This window comes from Rhea americana, unplaced genomic scaffold (assembly GCF_003343005.1).
Source record: "Rhea americana isolate MKP2758 unplaced genomic scaffold, rheAme1 scaffold_85, whole genome shotgun sequence".
NCBI lineage: Eukaryota > Metazoa > Chordata > Aves > Rheiformes > Rheidae > Rhea > Rhea americana.
In genome coordinates this window covers 607385-631933 of record NW_028187034.1, presented here as the reverse complement: position 1 = coordinate 631933, position 24549 = coordinate 607385, and the positions used below count along the sequence as shown (strand labels likewise).

The window sequence follows — 24549 nt, the reverse complement described above, 5'->3', positions numbered from 1 at the left end:
GGGGGGGGGGGCTGCCTCGTGAGGGGGTCCGGCGCCGCCCGCCCGGCCGGGCCCCCGGCTGCCCGCAGCCTCTGCGCGCCTCGGGGCGGCGAAGCGGTAGCGGAGAGCTGCCCCCACCGCCCCTGCAGACCGGCTGCTGTGGCCCGGGCGCCAGGAAACCTCGAGCTGTCTGCAGGCTGCTGTGTACGAAGATTCACGCAAATTTGCACGCCCACTTTAATTTAATTTTATTTTATTTTTATTAYCGCGCAGTAACGATGCGAGTGTAGTCAGCAAACACTCTCTTGTCACACTAGTTTTTCTCTGCTTCCTCAAACAGTCATTATATAGGTCTTCTGCTAGGTGCCTCTAGTTGGTTTGTCAGGTGGATTGTGGTGAACATCTGAGTCTGTTACACAAGGGCACAGGTGAGGTAGGGAGGTTGGGTGGAGTTGTACAACACTGGAGTCTGAGAAAGAAGAATCTCGAGACTGGTTATCAGCAAGCACTTCCATATAGTGACATTATATAATTTTATGTATATATATATAATATATCAATCATTACATTTTATATATATATACACACACACACACACATGTATGCATATATATATATATATATAAAATGTAGTGATTCCTGTTTGTGGGATGGCTTCCAAGCTAGTTTGTTTGAAATATAGCTGTCATCTGTGATGATAGAAACTGTTAGCTCTGTGCTGGGCTGTGGGTCTATGCAGAAGCAGCTGCTTGAGTAAAGTGCTCACTTGTGCTTTGGAAGTAAAGGTAGGGAATATACTGATGTCACAGTATTGTGTATTATGCAGTTCTGAATAAGTGTGCCATCAGATGCCGATGCAACAACACCGTGTGCATGAGTAGCACTGCAGTACATTTGTTATAGTGGTCATGTATATTGTGTGGCACTTTATTCCCTTCCCAGAGCTCTAACAGTAGTACCTTTACAGCTGTGCCTCTCCAGTATATGAGAACAGCAGGAAGTGGCACCTCTTATCTATTGGTGGTATTACTCCTYCCCAACAAGGTACCAAGGCACATCTATTCTGTATGTGTGTGTACGGGCTCAGCATAGGCCTGTGGGTCTCACCAGTGCTGTATGCTGAGACAAGTGATTAAGTACTTGAGAGCATGGAAGAGATGAGGGTACTGGGATCTTACCTTGCTAKATACCTTAATGAGGAAGTCTTTGGAAGATAAGTATCTCAGTCAGTAGGCTGGAAAGAAGCAAAATGTCTAGACCTCTTAATTTATTAGTAAATAAAAATTATCCTAGCTACCTGTATGCTGTCAGACTGCTCTGAATATCGAAGGCAAGCCTATCTATTTAGTTGTTCAGGGGTCCGGGGAAGGTAGCATAAGAGATGATTCCAGGCGTTGGTTCCAACTGTTTGGGGAGAAAATTATTTCTTAGAACAGCTGCAAATAATGTAAATTCCTCTTAACAAAATGGCATCTGGATTGGCCTTTCTCCAAGGCAGTGTCCTTTTCATCAGAATGGAGGATGTGGCTTGAGATGCATTCTTGCCTAGGAATCTTGAATAGAAATGCAGATGAATACATTTGTTTGACAAAAAACGGGACTAAGGGAAGTAGCCTTTGTTTCTAAAGTAGGAGGGAGCATTAGATCTGAGAGATATGTGAGGGAAATGTACTRTTGCTTTCCTCTAACACTATTGAAATCATGAGAAGTGGCTCTGGATTTCTAGGATCTTTTTTGTAGAATATCCCTGCTTTTTAGTTTCAAAAATACATGAGATCTTTTCTGTGTGCTGTAAATTGAGTTAAAACTGTGTTTTTCTTTCTTTTTTCTCTCTAGTGGAATGCAGTAGCTCTGTGGGCATGGGACATTGTGGTTGATAACTGTGCCATTTGCAGAAACCATATTATGGATCTATGTAAGTAAATGGTGGAGAAGACACTTAAGAATTTTGTCACAGGCATGGTGCACAGCTGAAATATCCCCTGTTCAGGGTATGTTTCTGTAAATATAACATTCAGTTAGGAAATAATTTTTCTCAATGCCTATAATGCTATGCTATATCCTGTGTAATGCTAAAGTTTTGTAATCTATTTTTGTGACTTCTGTCACCATACTGCTTTCCTCACACTCTTTCCTTGTAAGGAATAGAATTGCTTCTTATCACRTCTACAGAAGACATGATGTTGCTGAGTGTATTTTGGATGGAAAGGGAATAGTAATAGAGATGGAAGGAGGTAAAATTATTCAGGGTTGACAGGTAATACTCACAAAGAGAAGTGATGGAGTTTGAAGTATAGGTATCACATTTTTGAAGAAACCCATTAGGATGAAATCTTATAACACTTTTTGTGTCTGGCTGTCCAGGAATGGCTCAGAGCAGTGACCTCACTTGATTACTTATTCTGCAAAAGCTACTTTGCATAAGTTAGTTAATGCTGTAGTGTGGGGAATTGTGTGGTTGCCCAGAGAACTAATTATTTTTTTTTTCTTTGTGAATATAATAATCAAATGTTGAAAAAAATACAAAACATTCTGAATATTGATTTGAGTTTTTATTGTGTAATCTTGATGGTTTAACTAACAAATGTGCTTGCTACATAGGAAAATAAAGTGATAATGGAATTAAGTTTAAAAATTTCTACCCTGAGATGGGTTTGTGCTGGTTTCAGTCACAATGAATATAAAACCGTATTTTTTTTCTCAACACTAACAGGCTATTTTTGACACAGTCCACCTGTCTGCCCKTTTTTCAGTAATGAGGGACAGAAGATCTTTTAATTTACCCAGATAGAAATCTCCATTATTTGCCTGTAGTACTGAAATATTAAGATCATAGAACCTCAAAAAGCAAAAGCAGATACAACTACAGTGTCTGAAAATGGCAGTCAGGATTCCATCAGGATAGTTTTGTTTCACTTCATTTTTATGCRGTAGTCTTTGGAATTACTGGTAATGATAACTTACTGTCAATAAGCCTATATGACAATAAAACTGTTTTGGAAAAATGAGACTCCCTGTTTATAATAATAAGTAGTGAGAGATCCATCTGATTTTTACCTTATATTTAATTATAAAATCCTTCTGAAAGTAGCTTTGGAATTATTAAAGAGAAAACACCAAAACACACAGGACTGAAACTGGGTTAAGTGAGTTCAGTTCCTTGCTTTTGTACGGATAGGTTTGTATTTTGAGCCAGCTACTGCCTATTCTTGCCTCAGTTTATTCTTGGTTATTAGAAAGGGAATGATAACAGTAAGAAAAGCAAGTGAGAACAACGGTTGTGAAATATGCGGAGGTCCTTTAACATAACAATTTACTTTTGACAACCCGTAACCTGTGCCATTTTGAAAAGAAGTTGAGGTGGGCACTAGTGATACAACTCAGTATCTCATGATATGTTACAGAGGAAAACATGCAGCTAACAAGTAAATGGAATTTTAAAGGTCTGTTTGGACGTAAGTTTTATTTATAGAATTAAAAAAATAGAATTAAAAAAATAGAATAAATGTATAAAATCATGTAAGTCAGTATAATTACTCAAAATAAGCGGGTATATTGCATGTTTCATTCTGTGAATCTGCCTCAAAATTAATAAATATATAAAATAAGTATATAGTATATAGTAAATAGTATAAATAATGTTAAGAAAAGCCTATATTGCAGATGTAGGACCAGAATTGACAATATACAGAGTACAAGAAGTGTATAAATTGGTGCTCCAAGATCCATGTTGGGTCTGGCTTTACTTACTTCCTTGTTACAGTTCATTAATGATGTTTAAAAAAAACACTTTAATCAGATTTTGAAATGTAAAATGTGAAGTGATGGGAAATTGAGAAAAATTAATAGAATGTGCAAGGAAGGACAACACAAGATTCAATTTGATAAAATACAGGATGCAAATGCCTCCATCCTCCGGTAATGAAGAGAAGCCTTGAAAGAGGAAACATTAAAAGAGTGATAAGTGATAAGTACACCAGCTATGCTGATGGAGGATTAWCATTATAAAGTCAAGCATCTGAAAGCTAGGATGTAATAAAGTTAAGGTTTCGTGAACTCCTTTCAGTTCATGTACATCATGACTGATATGGTCAAAGGATTCTCCCCCACCCTCAGTATGATTTTTTTTTCAATGTACAGAATGAATGAGCAAATTTTCTGTGTTTTGTATTCTTTTCATTGTTTTCTGGAAAGACCCGAGTCCTATTTCRATTTTACTTAAGCAGCATTTTTGATTTCTTCAAGGGCTTGCTYTTTGGAGCTATTGCTGCAGCATGATAAGTGGGGAATGTTAGGAAACACTGTGATTAGTGTAGTGAGTTACCTTCTGGTCTAAGATGTGGTATATAATATGGTAGCAAAAGTGACACATTTGCTTTTGAAATAAATAAAATATGCTCTTAAAATACTAACTCCTTCCTTTGATAATAAGATACAAAATACCAAACTAGGTACTGTAGTTGCACAAAGATAGACAAACTGYATAGACTCCAAAGAAGAATCTCAAAGTGATTAGCAGGTTGAATGATCTTGGATTCATGGGAAGAATGAAAGAACAGAACTGAGTATAGATAAATTGCTAAGTCAAAAGTAAGAGTGGAACATGATAACTGTGTACAAATATTTTTGAGAMTCTGATACCAAGAGGAAATAGTGAGCATCATAGAAGGGTTTTGTAAGTAGAAGGGATCATATGACAATACAGCGAAGGTGGAACTTAGGGTAACTATTGGGGAAAAAAATATGGATAATTTATAAGCAACAGGAGCAAACTGCGAGGRGAAAGTACTAGAATCCGTCTGAAATATTGAAAACTAAATGGGAGAGTTCATGCTGCATCTTGTAGGTAACAAGTGTACTCCAAGGTTATTAGCTTGGTTATTTGTTCTTTTTTCCACCTTTTTCTAATTGAATACAGTACATGCTATGTTAGCCATTCATATTTAGTTCTGGTCTTCCAACTAAAGCTGTCCCTTCATGACTAAAAAAAAAATCCCTTCATATTAAAAAACAAACRAACAAACAAACAAAAAACTGAAGGCAATATGCAAAGAGAAAGGGGAACCCATTTAGTGGTTACCCCTGTCCAAGCAGAAGCCATTTTTAAGAGCTTTGCCATCTAGTTAYCCGTGCAGCAGCCTGTTACTGCAGCTGCAAATGGAGGACAGGTACTTTACTTCTGTTAAGTACCACCGTGGAGCTACTTTTTTTTGTTGTATAACTATGCAGAAGATTTCTGCAAAAGGAAATGAAGGAGAAGAGGGATGGTTCTTAATAGATGCCAAGATTCAAAAGTTATTATACAGTTTGCATTTCTGTAGCTGCCTGAGTTGAAATACTTGCACTGCATCTTTTACATTTATTACAGGTAGTTCAGGTCTTAGCTGTTTCTTTCTGCCCTCGCTCCAGATGCTCTGCCAAAAGCAAGGCAAAAGAAGAGTAGTTCTGATACTTGTTCCTTTCCATCTCTTATTASTTACTTTGGGTCAGTAGCCAGTAAATAGCTCTTCTTTATTTCAGTGGCTAGAATCATCAGCTTTCATTCTCTGACCAAGACTGTTCATTTGTTTTATTCTGTTTTGTTGATACATCATCCTTTTTTGAAATCAGGCAAGTGGGAGACCAAGAAGTGATTTTTGCAAGGCTTTTTTTTTTTTTTTTTTTCCTGTCAGTCAAAGGTGATTGTGCCAGCAGTAGTCTCCAACCTGTTTGATGAGGGAGTTAAAACTGGATGTCTTGTTGGAGGGTCTTACATCACGACCAGAGAACTCCTGCTCAGCTATTTCTGCAAAACCTCATCTGTCCTCTTAAGCTTTGGTACTGTYGTTTGTTTTAGACTGTACTTGCTGATCAACAAATACATGAGTAACACTAAAATGGATTTCAGTGCTGCTTCTCTCCCTTTACCTAAGCTACCTTTCTTCCCCTCTCCCTCACACTCAAAATTCAGCYTTAAAAGCCTGAAGAAGTTTTAGCATTGTGTTCCAAAGCATACAGCTCACAGATTGAGGCCACTGGGGGGCCAGGACCAAATGACATAAGAACAGGCTTGATGGACTTCAGATCTAATATGTCCAATATCCTGTTCCCAGCAGGGGAARAGGAGAAGAAACAAGGTAAGCATACTGTGTGCTGGAATATTTTCCTCACTTTTAGTGGTCAGGGACTCGCTGAGTTAGTTTCCTTACCAGTTGACCTTTCTTTCTTCAAATGCATTTCCTCTTCTTCTCCCACTACTCTTCTCACCATTGAAAATATTTTAAATTAACCATGTATGCCCAGTGATAAGCAGTAAGACTATGAATCTGTACTGTTGTAACAATAAAATTGTTGTAGCAGTCTTGAGTAGTACATGTTCAGCAGAGGKGCACTTTTCTCCAAAGTAGCTGAAGCTCTTGGGTTCTTGAGCATCTTCCACTTAATTAGATATAGTTATATTGCTGTAAGTGCTGAAGGCTTAAGGAATTAAGAAATCTGACAATTCAGCTGCACTGGAATTTGTACTATTCTATGGACAGGCCAAAGATTGAGCTTTGGACTTCCTGATGTTATATGTTGATGTAAACCGTATCATAAATATACACTCATCCAAACCCTGCAGAACACTTCTTGGAACTGAGTTTCTTYAAGTCTCAGCCTTGTTTTGGATAGTTCTCATGACCAAGGTTAAATGATCTTTCTCACATCCCTTGAAAAATAGGCCTTTTATTTTGTTCCTCTCTACACCTGAGAGTGAAAAAAGGAGGGATGGATGAATAGGACAGAACAAATGAAGATCATATTTTTCAGCTAAACCCACGGAGCTTTATAACATTTTTAAATCTTTAATTGGTGAATTGAATTCTTTTTCCTCTAAGCATATTCAGGCGCACGAAAAGTGCACAGAGAATTGGAGCTCATTCAGACATTTTCTTTGCCAAGAGAAAGATCTGCAAAAAAAAAGAAATTAACCAACTCATGTATCAAATTCTAAGCTGATCATCTATCAGCACTTCTTTTAAAACCCTTTGGGCTTGACTTTCATTGTTTTGAAGAACCATCCTTTAGCTGGAAATAGAATGTTGGTCTTAAAATGTGTTTGTGTTTTTGATTGTAGAAAAATTGGAAATGTCATCTTTTTCTCCTTAAATTTCTTCTTCAGCTGGAGCAGAACTGAATTGTTCAGGATGTAGAACGGAGAGCCAGGCTCCTGGATTTGTTTTCTCAGTGCTATTCTTCCCTCCCTCACACTTCATTTATATCTCCTGACCAAAAAAAAAAAAAAAAATTAAATAATCTTATAATCTTTGCCTTTTTCAGGATCATCCTAGGTGCTCTAGATCCTAGTCTACTCTAAGATGTTAAAAGCTCAAAGCATCCTAGTCTACTCTAAGATGTTAAAAGCTCAAAGCATACAGTTTAAACTGTATTTTCCATTAGTATTTTGGGGATATACTCATCTGTCACAGGCTATATGGAGGAGACAGAAAAGCTTCAGCTCTACATGCGTAAATTATTTTATATAATTTACTCAGTAATAATTTACTCCAATTCTGGGCTCCCCAGTACAAGAGAGACATGGAACTACTGGAGAGAGTCCAGTATAGGGCTACAAGGATGATTAGAGGACTGAAGCATCTCTCTTATGAGGAACGGCTGCAAGAGCTGGGCCTGTTTAGTCTGGAGAAGAGAAGACAGAGGGGGGATCTTATAAATGTCTACAAATACCTKAAGGGAGGGTGTCAAGAGGATGGGGCCAGACTCTTTTCAGTGGTGCCATTGAGAAGACGAGGCAACGAGCACAAACTGGAACACAGGAAGTGCCATCTGAACATGAGGAAAAACTTCTTTCCTGTGAAGGTGACAAAGCGCTGGCACAGGTTGCCCAGAGAGGTTATGGAGTCTCCTTCTCTRGAGATACTCAAAACCCACCTGGATGCAATCCTGCCTAACATGCTGTAGGTGACCCTGCTTGAGCAGGGGGTTGGACTAGATCATCTCTAGAGGTTCCTTTCAACCTCAACTTCTGTGATTTTGGAAGTATAATTTATGGTACAAAAAGTCCGACAAGACAGTGATTTTATGTTGTTAAAGATTTCCAGTTAAGAAATTTAGGTAAATTTTTCTTCACAGTTCTGCTGTGGTAACTGATCACCAAAAAAGGTGTATTAAAGCACAGTAGACCAAACTGGAAATATTTGTCCATAGAATTTGGAAAGCAGACACACCTTATTGGTAGATGAGCTAAGTACTCTTGCCGTATGGTTCTTTGGGATACTAAAATTTAAAGGAAAGGGGAAAATGGGATGAATTATCTTTTGATCTAACTTTTGAGGGGAAAAGTACAGTTTAAACCAACAGCTCTTGACACTTTCCAGTGAAATGAATTCAACAAAAGAAAGAGCTTTTTCCACTTGTTGTAATAAGGAAAACTGCCAGTTGCTGTTGTATGTAGATCTTCTACTCCTGCATATACGTGTTTAATCTTTGTTTTCACAGGCATAGAATGTCAAGCAAACCAAGCATCAGCTACCTCTGAAGAGTGCACAGTTGCATGGGGTGTCTGCAATGTAAGGGAATCTGTTCTATTAATGACCTCAATGTATAATGATGTCCCTTTTTTCTCCAAGTTAATTATAAAAAAGACTTCAAGTAATCCATCAGAAAAAAGAACTTTAAGATGCCATTTGTTTAGCGGAGTGTAGAAAATGGAAGAATGAAAGTTGGAAAGGTGTAATGGGGAAACACAGAAGAGGAGGAAGGAAGATAAGTCTTGTCCTTATTTTTTGGAAGCATAATAGATCTTTAATTTTGAGCATAGTTTTCCTGGTCAAGGTTTTGCTTTGGTGTTGCACCTTTTTTCTGATRATAGGGTTACTTGGATGTCAGCATGCTTGATTTGTCTTTGCGCAGGCTGATTTGAGGAGTCAATACGGGGTGACTAGCTGATTTACTTTCCCTTTTGGAAGAATATCAAATCAGTTTTATTGTCTAATCTCCAGCTCTTCCACTTTGTTGCTGCATGCATTCCTTTATATGTGGTGCTATTAGCATGTGAACTCAAACTGGCATACCATCTCTAGCTGGCCTGGACCTGAGCTGGAAGATACAGTTTTGCATAATGGAAATAGCTACTTGTTTCTCAGTCACAAGCTTGTTATGCTGTGGGATCAAGTTACAATGTGATAATCCCTAAACAGGATTATGAATGTTATGATTCTGTCTGTAAAAGATGAGAGCGATTTTTTTTAACCATGTCAGAATAGTCTAGTGTCAATATTATGACTTTCTGTGCAGTGGTTACACAAATGGAACCTTGTTTTTTAAGGAGCTCTATGGGGCATGGAAGAGTGTGTCTGCAGCAAATGTGATAGAGATTTTTTTTTTTCTTCCTGGCCTTGCAAGTTCATTTTTATTCAAACTTGAGTTTGTCCAGAGATCTTGCAGAAAGCTTCAGCCTGTCTTACATACATATCACCCTGCTACTCATTGTGAAATCTTCTTCCTTGCTTCTCTGATTATGCTTGTTATCAGCATCTGCTCTGCCAATTTTAGCAGCTGCTAAACTTGTGTTCTTTCCTCCTCAGAAGTCAGTCACTTGCCACTGTGTCTACTGTGGAACAGGCTGCCTGCTGCCATTTCACTAATGTTCCCTTTCTCTCCTGAACTTGGATCAGTTCCTTGGCTCTTATGAGTGAACTAGCTGATGAGTCCTCCCCACCTTTGTCTGCATACCCTTGCTACTTGCTTCTTACCATGATGCTTTCGATATATTAGCTTTCACGTTGAGGCATGTTTATGAATACTGTGTTCTGAAATAATGTGGTTTGAACTTTCTCTTCCAGCATGCTTTCCACTTCCACTGCATCTCTCGCTGGCTCAAAACTCGCCAAGTATGCCCACTGGACAACAGGGAATGGGAGTTTCAAAAGTAGGTATCCTGCAGTTTTCAACATCAAAAATGCAATTGTCCTTCTGCCAGCAGAAATGATCAATGTCAGATATGTGGATAATCTTTCTCGTTTCTGGGTCTGACAGCATAGTTGCTATTAGGAAAGGATTTTACTTCACTTTGCTGTTTAGTGTCCTTTCCTTAGTCACCTGGTGGCTCTGAAGGAAGACTAGCTGTGGATAAATGAGCATTGTTATAAAGTAGCAATTTCTATTGACATTCTCTCTAAAGAGTGGAGAACAGAGAGAAATGGAATTCAATGAAAGCAGAGCCTCAGGTGAACACTGCTGCATGAGCAATTTGGGTTTGGAAACTGACCTGAATTGTGCTTCTCCCAGAGCATTTATGCTGAGATGCCAGAAGTTTTATTGGGTCCATCTGTGCCTTGATGATCTGTTTTATAACTCTAATAAGATTAGAGGTTAATAGAGCTGACTTCTTAGTATCTTGAAAGCAAGTGTCTGTGTAACCATTGCTACTGTTGGCCYGTCTATTCAGAATTTCTGCATTTTTTTTGTTTTGTTTTCTTCAAAGGTCTGCTGTTAGAATAATCAGGAGATACCTGGTTGGGTTTTTGAGGATTAGCTGTACATGGACAGTAGCTGGGAAATGTGCCTGTCACTTGCTTCATTCTGCACTGTTTATCCATTAATCTCTCTTTGCATTAGTGTGGGTTCACCTTTTCTTTTTCTTAAAGACCWTTAAGATCCAAATTAAATCAAAACAAATATTGTAGCTATTTAGGATTGTCTTTGGAATCTGGTACACATTCAGTTGTATAAATGTTCATTGACATGATAACTTGAGTTCCATAGTTTTGGTCTTAAGATATTTTAATGAACAGTTAATGAAAGCTGAGCCCAAGGTGCAGCTATTCTGTCTGGCTAGAAACTAATGTTGCATGGGCAGCATTATGAGTGATAGAAACATGCACGTGTATCTTCTTATGCATGCCTAATAATACATCTGGGGTTTTGGCCTTGTTTCCACTCAGAGTATAACTGAAGTGGGATTCAGGGCAGAAGATGATGGTACTGAGGTTCTCTTGCATATGAAATGGTGGACTGCGTAGTCTTCCATCTAACTAAACACTGGATAGACTTGGGGGAAGTGAAATGTGGAGAACTTCCTAAGGTTTCCATAGCATAGCATTTCATCTACATCTGTGTTGCATGTTAATTAGATTGTGTTAGAATGAGAATAAGTCTGCCCAAATCAGCACTGGTATCAAATACAAAATTTCARAAAGCATTAATGCAACATATTATATATTTTCAGGTATGGACATTAGAGAGATGGTCACCAAGCTTCGTGTTATGTTGTCAGCCTGGATTGTTCATGTTACTATGAGTTTGTTTTAGCAATTTGAAAAATATGTGTACTATTCTGCTTCAACCTGAATATCTTTCTGTTGTACACCATTGAATAAAATCTTATTGGAGCTTCGTCTCTATGTTTTTGTCTTGTGCTTGAGAGTGGGAAGTTGGTGAACAGGAAAGCAGAATAATTTTCTGGAGACTGGGGAGTTCAGGTACACTTTTGTTCATTAATATCACCAACACTTTGGGAGGCAAATGTGCTGTTCTCACAGGAGAACTTCCAGGGCAAATACTCTTGTCACTGCCCGCCGTCTTTGACTAAAGGTTTGGTCTTACTCCCTAACAAATTAAAAACACACCTCTGGGTCACTGAAGTCAGCATTAGGCTCCGTCAGGTAGTATAATGGGAGCAAGACATGGCCTAGCTAAATGTAATTTATGCAAATAGTGTTCTCAGGTGGACACACTTTCTTGCAGTGGAGTTGAAATGATGATCTATATAATTAAGGATTGTGTCATTATTGGAAAGTACTTTTTATTCCTTTTACTCTTGAATTTGACTAGACCAACTGCCCTGCAGAGGAAAATGTCATTAACCATTCTTGGTTCTATCTGTTTAGCTTGGGATGCTTCAACTGAACGCCAGTTTTTGTCAGTGCTCATCAAGCACTTTTGTGTGTCAGGTGAAAGTAGGCTTAGGTAACTCACATGCTAAATTGACTGCAGAGCTAAAAATAAGCAGTGTATGAAAAAAACTTTTTCGTGGTTGGCTTTCTACTGGTATTTCCCCAATTAAAGTCAAGATGCAGTTCTTGTTGGCCAAAAGTTGTTACTGTGAAAAGTATSTAATACTTTGGTATCTCTCGTGCCAAATGGCCTGGTATCTTGATCATTACATCAAATTTTGGCCCGTGTTGACAGTCTTAGTAGATGCCTGTAACTCAAACAAGGTAAAAGAAATTCTTCCTACTACAAAAGGTTGTGTCCTTCATGTCACCAGTGGCATGCACAGTATATTTCTTTCAGTAGTTGTTTGTGATGCTACCTTTCATGAGCATACTTTTGCTAGTTATTAAGGATAGGAAATTTGTTACCTAATGCTAAGCACTGGTGCACTGTAGTGGTGGACAGTAAGGATGGTCATCAGCAGAACCAAAACATACAAGCTTTTCAGTAATCACTGGGGCTTTCTTTAATCTGCAGCAAGCAAATGTCAGGATTATTTTATCAGCAAGTGTCAGTGATCTGCAATGATACAGTTTGCTATTTTCCACCCTCATGAATAAAAAGGGGGCAACAGAAGTCAGGAATAGCTAAACATTTTTTGTTGGTGGTATTTTAACTAAAAATTTGGAATTGAATTTGTTCAAAGCTTATCAAGGTAATCTTGGTGATGGGAGTGGGAATGGAGCAGAGCAGGGGGAAAAATGACCTTCTCAGCTAAYGTAGCAGTCAAAGCATTCATCCAGGCAGTGGGATATCCAAGTTAAATACTGTTCTCTGGAATTTGCACTTTCTGTTGAATGTCCTRTCTCCCTGACCAAAATGTTGTCTGCTCCTGTTGATGACAGCCTGTTTGTATACAGTGTTTGAATATTCAGGAGCTTGGAGTGCAGATGCTCACTGAKAAAGGCATGTAGTTTCTCTGGAACTTTGTTTTGGGTCCAGCTACATCAGTCTAGTTTCTTTCCCTTTAGTCTGTGCATATTGCCCTAAGCGTATTTTTTTGGCTGAGGACACATCAGCGCAGGCATTTCCCTCTCCTTCATGGCTCTGTGTGGTTTTGCTCGAGGCTGTGCCTGCAAGCAGATTCTTTTTGTATCAGTTTTTTATTTTATTTTTTATTTTTTAAAAAAAGAGTCCTTCCAACTGGCTATTCCCAGGCAGGCAGCCTCCCTCCATGCCCCTTGAACTCTGTTCTGGTGCAGTGTGTGAACTGTTAAATTTGATTTCAGTTTGCTCTTCTAGAGACTATCCSAAACTTGGTTTCCGTAAGTGTGTGGGGGGGAAGAGACTGTAAAGCAGCAATTGTTTACAGACCCAGGAAACAGAATCCGTTTTCAGCTGCTGCCAGTCGAAACGGTTCTGCCGTCCTATTCCCTCTAGTGCAAAATCTGCTGTGACGAACGGAGGCAGCTCCAGCACACGGCTGCTGGCAGCCCAGTTTTCTGTAGCACGCGTTAAGGATTGCGTTTGGGGGAGGGGGAAGAGCTTCTGTAAGTGATCTAAGAGAGCAGCGCTGCAGCACCGGGAGTGTAAAGCGAAGGGACGAGGGATCCGTTTTAGCCCAAGAMAAAAAGGCTCCTATTTCCCTGGGGTGTGGTTGCTCACTCAGACTAGCATCACTCTGTCCTGACTTACAGTTTGACCTCCATCTGGATATCATGGTGGTAGGAGGGGGAAGGAGCATTAGTTTGAGCTGTTGTCTTTTCTTTCCTGAAGCAACAATCATTTTCAGCTACAGCTTCCCTTCTTTCAAAATACAGACAGCTTTTTGGGGATAGGAGGAAGGAGTTGGACGCGTTTTTAAGTTTTGGTGTGCTGGGGGGAAGGTAGGTGTGCAGGGGAAATATGAAGACTATGTTAGTGTCCTTTGACACTTCTGTAAATGGAGAACAAATCTGAACTATGGACCCAAAAATAACAAAATTGTAAAGAGATCATAGAACTGCATAGAATGCATATCCCACAGCTCCCACTTAGAGAGAAACAAATTGGTGGTGGACCTGCTGCAGAGCAGAAGGCAATTTTGACGTAACTGATGATTTGCACACGTCTGTCAACTGAGTCAAGCTGAACAGACCCTAGCGGAGAGTGCTTGGAGCCAGCCAGCCTGACCAGAGAGCAGCTTCCTTTTCTTCCTTGGAGAGGCAATAAACTTCAGATGTTGGGTGGCATCGGCTGCACCTTGGGTGCCAAATCTYTTTCTGCTGTTCCATAAAAATGTCACAATCAGGCCTACGTGGTGCAAAGATAGCATGTTCTACTGTATTACCACRTACCCGCAAAAGCAAGAGGTGGTGAACTGGCACCAAAGAGCAAAACATCTGTGTTACAGTGCAGTGGCTGAGCTGCAGTTCATAGGTAAAAATACAGGTACTAAGTACTTTCCCCCTCAGGATCATGTTATGGGCTGTACACTGGAAAATGGCATGCTTTCAGGAGTGCTCTAGGCAAAAAGCATCTGYGTCTGAGAGGAATGGTTAAAGCCTCAGCCAGACTGCCAGGCTTGTAGCAACAAATCGTGGACTAAACGTGRTTGTGCCTCCCTGCCTTGGCTATTGCCTCAGCCTGGTTGTGAGGGAGATGTAGATGCTTTATTTGGGATGAGGAAGTTTCGCAAGTGCTTTGGGTGGCCCTGTGGGTGTCCTTGTGCGGAGAGCTCTGGGAACTGCTCCGGCTGCTGTACGGTCAGGTGTGACGGTGAAACCCCACCTGGGTGTGCTAAAATACGGCCTTGTGAGGAGGGCAGCAGTAGCCCTCTGCATGGGTCTGTGCAGGCAAGTAAAGATGCCGGCATCCACTACCAGTCCCTCTCCCACTAGCTCCTTGCGGAGAAGCTAACTGACATCCTGAAGTACCCTGGGGCCACAAAACGTTTGGCAAAGATGATGTGAAGATCACTCACATGTTGAACACAGTGGAGCCATGCCAGCGCAGGCAGATCCAAGCTTCCAGGAATGGAGCAACCTCAGAAGGAAGCATGAGGAGATTTGCRCTGTCTGGTCTTCTGGAAAACTTCCACCTCCAAATATGTCAGGGCARTGGATGGCAACAAATCTACTTCCCTGACTAGTAACCACCTTTGCTTTCATTCCCCTAGTTRGAAGCAAGCAGACAGAAAAGAGCAGACAAGAAGATAACGTGAAGAAGAGATGGGCAGAGGCAGAGACAAAGACTAAATTGCTGCCTGTGCTTGTCCCAGACGCTGCTACCACCAGGAGAGAGGTGAGTAGATGTTGTGGCAAGCAGCAAATACCAGTGCAGGGCTGGATGGAGAGCAAAAGCCTTCCCTTTTGGCCCYGCGGTACGTTGGTATGGCCCCTATTGCTTCGTGTGACTTTTTGTTTTCTTCCCCGATGCTACGAGTTTCGCAGCAAGGCTGCTGCGTTCGCCGCGGCGCGTGAAGAACAGTGCGCGCCGTTCGCCCCAACCCGCCGCCACCACCTTCTCTCCGATCCACTCTGTTATCCGGTCTGGTCTGCTATYGGGTCTCATCGTGGCCTTTCTCCTTCTCTGATGCCATTGCCACGGAGATCCCGAGGGACAGACGGGTGCCGTGGTCAGCTGGAGCTTCCTGGCCGTCCCCCCTCCATCTTTTCCACATCCTGAAAGCCACGAACGGCGATTCAGATCRAAGCTGCTTGCTCGTCGAAAGAAGTGGCATTTTGAGCATTTTTCTTCACCCTGCTTGCATCAGATACACTGAAATGAATCATTTTGACATGTTAGACATGAAATATTATGATTTTTAATGCAAAATGTCTTAATGTTTTWGGTACCTCTCCCCCTCCCCCCACCAGAATTTCAGGATTACAGATTTTTTGGAAAATTGTCTATTTGCCAGAATTCACCTTGTGTAAAACATGACTCCAGTTTCAATCCACAGCCATTACGCTTGCCACAAAAATGTTCCTCATGTTCAGTTTTGGCGGTAAGGCGAGAAAAACGTCAAACCAACAAAGGCCTCCGTCAGCCCCTGCCCACGGCGCGACTGCCGCAGCGCACGTGGGCTGGGGGGGAGCTCTGAGGGCTCCCCGGTCCTTCCCGCTCCCCCTTGGTCTCTGGCACGTTTCTACTCCACGCCGAGCGAGCGGCCGTGCATCTCCTCGCTCAGCCCACCGGCTAAGGGGAGACCGAGGGTTTGACGTACTCATAAATCACTGATCTCCAAACTGTTTGTAGGCGAAAGTCTATGAGGAAAGATGACAGCGCAGTGAGGATTGCTTTTGAGCCACTGGTTTCTCCAGAAATCTTCCAATGAGATAAAATGCTCCTCCAAAGGGTCAACGGGAAGAATAATGCAGACTTGTTCTCCCAAGTGGGTGTTTTGGGTGTCACTGCTGTTGTACCTTTTCTGCAAGATGATGACATGGAGTAAGAGATGCAGCTCCAGTAAAATGAACAGTTTTTCAGACTTCCTGGGTTGAATCTTCTTATTACAGGGCATTTTTCATCCCAGATTTGATTTGCCATAGACTGCATGTGACACTGGCTTATGAATATCTGGGTTTTAAACACTACCCAGCATCAGAAGCTGTTGTGTAGCTAATTGGCAACCTCACAGAGGCTTATTTTGCTGAGGAGAAGGCCTTGTTCTCCACTGCAGTGAAATCTGCAGATCCCTTTCGAAAAAGAGTCCGTCATAATTCAGCAAGAGATGCCGGCTCCATCCCGAAGTCCTGTGGGATCCAGGAGTGGCTGCTGCGTGAAGCCGTGTTAGCATCAGAAGTTATTTATAACACAGGCAAAGCTTTTTAATGATCATATCAGGCCGCACAGTTCAAGTCATGTGAAATAATCTGACATCCTTTACAAACACGGCAGAGCAAAATGATTCCAGTAACCAGGAAGCTCCTGGTTACCGGAGCACACAGCAAAGCCCGGCATTGCCTTTTCCAGCATTTCCCTTCCTGGAGCAAACAACAGCGGGCAATCAGAGCAGATATTTCATGAGTTACAAATGGCAGATTTTTTTTTAAAAAAARGGGGGTTGGACTTCAAACACTCCAAAATGAGACTTTCCACACACATGTCTCTTCACCGCATTAGGGAACAAGCTCTGCTATTGCTTTTGTCCCCGTTGAGCCTGGAACTGCGGGTTAGGCTCAGATGTTTTTCCTTCCTCTGAATCTCAGCTGATTTTAGGCATTTCTACCAGCTCCTCTCCTCCTGAAGATGATTCAGCAAATGAAACATGACAAAACAAAACTCATTTTAATAGCTGGTCTTGGCCAAGACAAACTTAGAAAATAGCTGTGTTGTTGTTATAAGCTGGAACGTAAAGCCATTTACTTCATTAGCGGGAACGGCAACAAAATAACAACTCATAATGTTGGCAAGAGTAGAATCAGAACTAAAATATTGCATACAAAATAGAAAAAGAACTAGGATAAATTCCTTATTATGGACCTAAACTAATTTGTCTTGAATATAATAGTCTCAGAAATCACCAGGGGTTTGTGAGAGGCTTCTTGAAAAGTATGTTTTTGTGTAGTGTCTGACTGTGCAAGCAGATAAAATAGTACCTGTGACATGGAGAGATRCCTTCAGATGAGAGTCTACATCACTGAAGCTGCGGGGGCGGGGGGGGGGAGAGGCTGAACAGTGACACTTTACTGGCAAGTGCATGCTTAAAAGTTGGAGACTGAACAAGAATGGAATTAAAACTGTTAACCAACAAGAGTTTACATTTTGAACTGACTAGAAATCTGGGACTAGGACTGTGATTTACTTTGTGTTTTCACTCACAACCACAGTAAAAGTACAGCTGAACAGTTGCATGTGGAATAAAGCAAGAATAGAAGCAATTCCTTGTTGTGGGACTCACATAGCTCTGGCAGATTTTTTTTTAGTTGCTCTCCATAAAATTTTGAGAAAACATTTTACTGATTATGGATAACCTCTTTCAAATAAAAGATTTCACTCCCCAGCTGAATCTGTGGTGGCTCCTGCCAACAAAGTGGACATCCAAGGGTTGCCTACTCCAGTAGGAACGCTTTATCAGGAAGTACAAAACATTATCATAAAAAATAGAAAGATCTGCAGTAAAATTGGCTTATCTTTGAAAGAGGAACAGAGTGTTTATCTGGTCACAACAGCATAATGTCCCTCGGTTTTGTTTCAAATTTTCAGTCTATCTTGGACTGACCTTTGGAACCTTGAGGAGACCAAGCTGTCCCTAAATCTCCCAAAAACATACCTGAACTTACCCCAATACAGTATTTTCTGTTTCTCTAGCCTCYAAAATGTCTTAATTTTTTACCTCTACCCTCTAGGAAAACTTTTTAAAGCCCTTCAACCAGTTTTTTGCATGAGAAACCCAGCCCTTCATGGGATTTAGGTCATCCTTCCATTTGCTGCAAATCCCATTTAAACGAGAGGCCGCGTGCTCTCTTCCACATCTCTGCATTTTGATGGCCTTGCCTCAGCCTTGCTTCAAATGTACTTATTGGCACTGGTAGCAGAGTCCCTGCTCCCTCGCGCTCTGGCRAGCTGGGAGGTGGCTATCAGAAGTATCTGCCAAAGATGTCTAAGAGGGTCAGRTACAGCATGGAGAGCATCCACATGGGTGTCACAGCGTGACAGACTGTGYGGCCAAAACATACCTGGGAATATTGTTCATTCATTCAAGAAATCCTCCCACCTTGACAGCTACATGAAGTCCTGCCCTGGTTCAAAATTGCTGTGAGAGTACTACAGTTGTTTACACTTCCTTAAGGCCACGTATATTCGTGCAAACATTAGGAGGAGACATAAAAGCTGACGGAGCTGTTTTAGCTTCATTCTTCACTTAGATTGTTTCCATCATTGTTTTTCCCTAAACCATTGCTTTGGATCCAGCTGCACTCTAATACATATGGGGTGATGACCTGAGGAGAATAAGGATGCCTCTGTATACTGGAACGGACGCGCTTCGACATATTTAGTCCATGTATGTATGTGACGGCRTGTTCTCCAGCCCCGCTGCTTTGGCATGCCGCGAGCACAGGCTGGCAAAGGCGCTGYGGCATCTCCGTCGCTCTGACCGTGGCAGCACGAAAGCTGCGAGCGCCACCAGCACAGTGACGCTCCCAACAGCACGCGGGTCCTGGGGCTCAGGGACTGTGTCCTGACCGTGTTCTGCAACGGTGGCGTCCGTGTGCATGCGTCGAACACCTGGAGGAACATCAGTTGCTTCCTTGACAAGGAAAATATCTCTTCTTTCTTCTTCTTCTTCCTCCTCCTCCTCYTCTTTTTTTTTTTAATTTTATATTTGTATGATGACACGCACCTCTGTCAGCTTTGTCCTTCTATAGGCACCCCGAGGCCAGCAGTSTCCATGTGTATAACCTCCGCCAGAGCTTTGCAAACACGACATTGGGGGACACGATGGTCAAAAGAGCAGCAGGAGTAAAAATACAGGCAATCAGTCTTCTCTTTGCCATTTTGAAAAGGCTGCATGCAGCCAGGACAGCCGACAAAATCTCCTACGCACCCGCGTGTCCTGGTTTTGACTCTGCCGTCTTTGCAGGACGGCGGCCTCAGCCTCGGTCTCAGCTCTCTCATCCGCCGACCCGGGAAAGTAACCGGCACCGTCGCGCTAGCGCCAGGCTAGAAATGATGAGTCAAAGAGTCTCTGGTGCTCCAGCCAGGAAAAGTGCAGCCCAAACACTTTTATTATTTATGTGGTAAACACGTACAGCAATTATGCAGCGTTAATGTGTCTGAGTTGCTTTCTAAATTTGTTTTTTTTAAAAAAAAAGAGATGAAAAATCAGTCTTCAGCGAAGGCGGCTTAAAAAGACCAGCCTGTGTTAAGGTAGGGAAGTTTCTGCTGTGAGTCACGGAGAGATCAAAAGTAATTTATCGGTGACTTCCCGTCCTCAGTTGCCTGTCCCGAGCTGCCGCTTCCGGGCTTGCCGGTGGCCTCCGAGGAGCCGGAGGAGCCGTGGGCGGCCGTGTCCAGCATCCCCRGGGCTGCACCTGCTTTCTGCAAGGCGCAGTAAACGGGGCCCTCTGTGTGCATGTATGTATGCATGTGTTTTTTTCCCCAAAAATATACTTATCTGCTTTTTTTTTCCCCATGGATTATCCAGAATGTACGAAAGATTTAAACCGGGCCTAAAACATGAGCTTGCCTTTTAACAAATCCCGCTGTTCAGATATAAAGAACCCCCCAAGCCAATTAGCTTCACACCCCGTTCCTGTCCCCTCCTTCTCCTCACACGATATTTCAGACTAAATTAACTGCAGGAGTATCAGGCACCGGAGGGGTAGAGGGAAAAATTCAAAGCCTTGTAGTACCACTCGAACAGTGTTTCAGGTTCTCTGGGGTTTTCACTCGCGGTAGCTCTGCGCCAAGCTTTTAGTCACGCAGAATTTAATGCCGCTTTTTCTTCTGTTCGTTCCACACTGGGGAAGCGCGTTTGACCTGCGCGAAAAATCCTCGCAAGCGCCAACGCACCGGCGCTCTTTGAGCCGCAGGTAGGAGCCRGGCCCTGAGATCATTTCTGTCTTTGGCCGGCTCAAGAGACCACAAGCGTCTTCTTCCTCCCGGTGCTGCATTAGCAGAGAGGCRCCGTCCCTCTGCGCCGAGGTCCCGGCTCCCGGAGCGAGGCGGCCGAATCGAAGTCGCAGCCCCGCGTGGCTTTTAATAAATCGAACTTCCAGTCTCCCCTCGTGCGGAGAGGCAATCGGAAAGCCTCTGCCCGCCTCGCTGGAGACGCTGGAGCTGCAGCTCGGACACGGCATGCGCTGCACCGTGCAGCGCGACGGCGACTTAATTACAAGTTTCTATGTTATGCTGTTTCTTTCAGGCTCCCCGGTTTAGGGCTGCAGAAGAGCGCGGCAGGCGCGGGCTTTCGCAAGCACGTAAATCTGTCGGCTGGGGTAAGGGTTTTGGCAGAGACCTCAGTTATTCCCAGAGGCGTGGGAGCCCCAACACACATTTTAATATAACGCCGGGGCCACCGTGAACCCCCAGGCGGTTATGCTGCCGACGGCGTTATTCCAGAGCACCTTCGAACGCGCAGCTACAGCGCTCTGAGAAGGATTTCCAGGCGCCTGCGCACAACAACACCCCGTGCAAAATCCCTGAGCCTCGCTACGATCTGAAAGCATCCGAAGCTGAGTGCTCTCGGTGGACGATCTTCTCCGTAGGGGTTCGCCTCTTCTTGGAGCCCATCAGAGCCGGAGTTTGTCCGAAGGAGCGCTAGGGAACGGCAGCCGAACGCCAGCCGTTGTGCCAGCTGGGAGCAAGGGGCGCTCTTTCTGATTAAAAAAAAAAAAAAAAAAAAAGTAACCAGCTAGCAAGGTCCACGTCGTTTGCTTTGCCATCGGCGTAGGTGCCTGCTCATGTGGAAGAAGTGCCCTGCAGTCACTAGCGCCTCTGCAGCCCCCCTGCCCTGACAGTGCACGGTTCAGGCATTTCCGAAAGAAATTTGGATCCTGCTGCTTTAAATTATTCGCTTCCTCTTATTATCTTTTTTTTTTTCCCTTGAGCAAGCGAAAGTAGTTTGCACGGTCTTGCAAGGTCTGGTTTGTCTGCTGCTTCCCCAGGATGGACGTGCCGGCGTTGGGACCGACCAGGGGTTTTGCCTGCAGCGCCCGGCCGGCATGGAGCGCAGCGGGCAGCAGCACGAGGGCACGGCTTGGCCAGAGGACAGCAGCTAAAGGAGGTAGTCTCCAGAGAGCCGGGAAATCTCCCGGAGGGCATGCACGGTGGAGTGGCTCTGCCGAGTCCCTGCAACCTTACCCGCTGCTTTTTGCCACTCCCGTGCCGCCGACGCTGGCGTCTATGTCTGGGCTGCCCCCAGCCAGCACGGCGCCCGSCGTTTTCCGACGTGATGCTCACACCAGCTCGGCATCCACATATCTCTCCGAGAAAAAAAACGAGGTTAAATGGTGGTTGGGGGTTGCCTAGAAGATTGGTCGGTAGCAGTTTGAAACCGGCTTCCCAAAGATTGTTGGTTTTAGACTCGGAGACAGGCTGTTTGTAAGAAGAAAGGAAAAACTAAACAAAAACATCCGTGCTTTGGTAATCCGTTGTTTCGCCCAGCRTTCAGCCGCTGCTCTTTCAGTTCCCTAAGACAAAAGCTAAGTACAGACAGGAGTTTGCAGCGGAGGGCAGGGGCAGCGCCAGCGTGCTGTGCTCTGCCGCAAGGTCTTGGGCGCGGGTAATCCCAGCGTGGGAGCCTGGACCCTCGCTGGCCAGACGGCAGCGAGCTCGCGGCTTCGTTTCCTTATGGCCCTTCTCATATCCCAAACCTGCGGAAGCTCAGAAAACTCCRGGCCCAGGCAGGATTTTCCTTGCTCGCAAAAACTTTGCTAAAAGGAGAAAAAGTGAAAATGATGCTCTCCTGACCAGGAACAGGGTCTGGCTTTGGGATAAGGTGACTCCTAAACTTGCATAGATGCATTTTTTTTTTCGGGTGAAATACTAGATTTAAGTGTACACTTTCTCCGGGAGAACCTTATTCTTAGGTCCCTGAAATCTTCAGGCCTTTGCTCCAGAGCAGGGTCATGCTGAACCAAAGCCGGCTGAGCAGCAGCAGCCTGTGAGGGTGGGTTTTTGGTTTGGGTTTTTTGGTGGGTTTTTTTGGATGCAGAATGAAGCAGCTCTTTTGTGAACAGCAGTTATTTACATTCTTCCTAACAAAAGTTGGGATTTCCTCTGATGCTAATACTCTTGTCACTAATGCACACAGTCAGCCAGCGTGCTTGGAATAGCTTTTCGATAGTGTCGGGGCCRACTCGATGCTCGTCATTGTTAGCAAAAGCCTCCCGAAAGTCCAAACTGGGCCACCAAAACAGGCAGGGGATTTTTCATTGCTATCCAGCTTTCTTAGGAAGAGCGGTCAAGTATCTCTGCAAGCCTCAGACCAAGGGCTGCACCTAGTTTTCACTTTGTCAGAGCACCTACTGTTTTCTTTGGACTTGCCGATGCCCATCGGGCTCCTGATGGTTGTGGYGGGCGATCAGCCAGAGCACCTTGGACCAGACCTGTCTCAGGCATCCAGCCAGGAATCGCACRTTTGTATTTGTGCTGTCTAGTAATTTAATATTTTCTATTCATTTGAGGGTTGACGAGTGTGCTATACCGTTTCAGCTTTTCGTTTCTTTTTTTTTTTTTCTCCGAGGGGCAGCGCTTGGCGTCGGTCTGAAGCACGGTAAGGTGAAAGCACTGAAAAATTTCAACGTGGTTCTGTTTCCAAGTGGCTTTTCCTAAAGCCGGGCACAGCCATTGGGGCTGGCTTCTGCGGGATATTTGTYGGGGTAAACAGGAAAGAGACTTCCTTGGAGGAGCCGGTCCCGGCAGCCAGGGGAGTCGCGGTGAAGCAGCGCCCCGTGGGACYGTAGCCGGGGCTTTCGGTGGGACTGGCGGCGGCGCGCGCTGAAGTCACCTGCGAACGGATCGGGGCCGCRACCGGCGGTGGCGGCGACACTAATCCCTCCTCCTCCCCCCTTTTTTTTTTCCCCCTGCGTATCCATCAGAAAAAGCCATTCGGCAGCGCGAGCGGCCGCGACCCTTCCCGCTGCCGCCTGCGAAGGCKCCGTTTAGGAGACGACGTCCAAGAGCGCCACGCTATGTGCTAGAAGCAGAAAGGTTAGGAAATCTAAAAAGAAAGTAGCTTAGCTTTACTGCCCCAAACGAACGAAATCCAGTAACAACTGASCTGGAAATGAAAATACAACTAAAAATACAGCCCGCTCCCCCAAGATCCTTCTCGTCTTTATCTGAAAGTATTCTGAGCAGWGTTCGCTTTTTCTCCCCAAATAGTTTTCTCCCCATTTCGCATCTTTGCATTTTTATTATTTGTTGCCTGGTAGCTGCTGTTACACGTTCGCACATGCCGAAGAGTAAGATTTGCTCACCAAAAACTTCAGGCTGCGCGGGCAGAGCCCCGAGTTTTCGGCCGGGAAGCTCGTCCCGCCTCGGCRCCCGGGCCGCGGGCGAAGGCTGGCGTCGGGGCCGCGGCGCTGGGCGACGCGCGCGCGAGGCGCCTGGGCGACAGGCCACGAGCACGCGTTGCGATCGCCGGGTAAAAACCGGCAAGCTCCCCGCTGCCGCGACAGACGCGATAGCGGCGCCCGAGGGTCTCGCTTCCCTCTCGGATTCRGAAATACCCGCTGACGATCTGAAGCAAAAGCCTTAACAAGTGCARAAGCTCCGGCATGCCTCCCGGCTGCGCGAGGTGGACAGCAAGCAGCTTGCAAAGCCCCGGGCGGTCGCCATGGCRACGGCACTTCCGAAAAAAACCCACCCCCAACCCCGCGCACCAGCGGAGCGGCATCCAGAAGAGCCTCGCCGCCGGGGCGCGCGGGAGGAGAAGCGATCGCGGTGCCTAAACGGGTCCCCGCCGTCGCCTGTTCGTGAGCGAGCCCGGAAGAACTTTGAAAACTGTATTAATAAAACCAACAACGCAGCCGGGCACCATCTCCCCCACCGCCGCGCGCCGGCRGAAGAAGAGGAGCCCTGGGCGCCCCTAGACCTAACCGGGGACACAGCTCGCCGGGGCACAGCAAAAAGATGCGCGGCAGCCGGTTCGGCTCTGTCGAGAGCAAACCCTGCTGAACCCAGCTCCTTCCCCTCCCAAACCGGACCGCGGGCTCTGCGGAC

At 44.2% G+C, this 24549-nt stretch overlaps 1 protein-coding gene across 1 annotated transcript in view; it reads left to right on the top strand.

The window, feature by feature from the left end:
• RBX1 (ring-box 1) overlaps window positions 1-11363 on the top strand; it is an 11750-nt gene extending 387 nt beyond the window's left edge. The window contains exons 2-5 of the mRNA XM_085323420.1: window positions 1816-1894; window positions 8458-8528; window positions 9804-9889; window positions 11189-11363. Coding sequence (XP_085179546.1) covers window positions 1816-1894; window positions 8458-8528; window positions 9804-9889; window positions 11189-11201 — 249 coding nt within the window. The 3' untranslated portion in view covers window positions 11202-11363. The remainder of the gene's footprint in view (window positions 1-1815; window positions 1895-8457; window positions 8529-9803; window positions 9890-11188) is intronic.
• Window positions 11364-24549: the final 13186 nt, after the last annotated feature.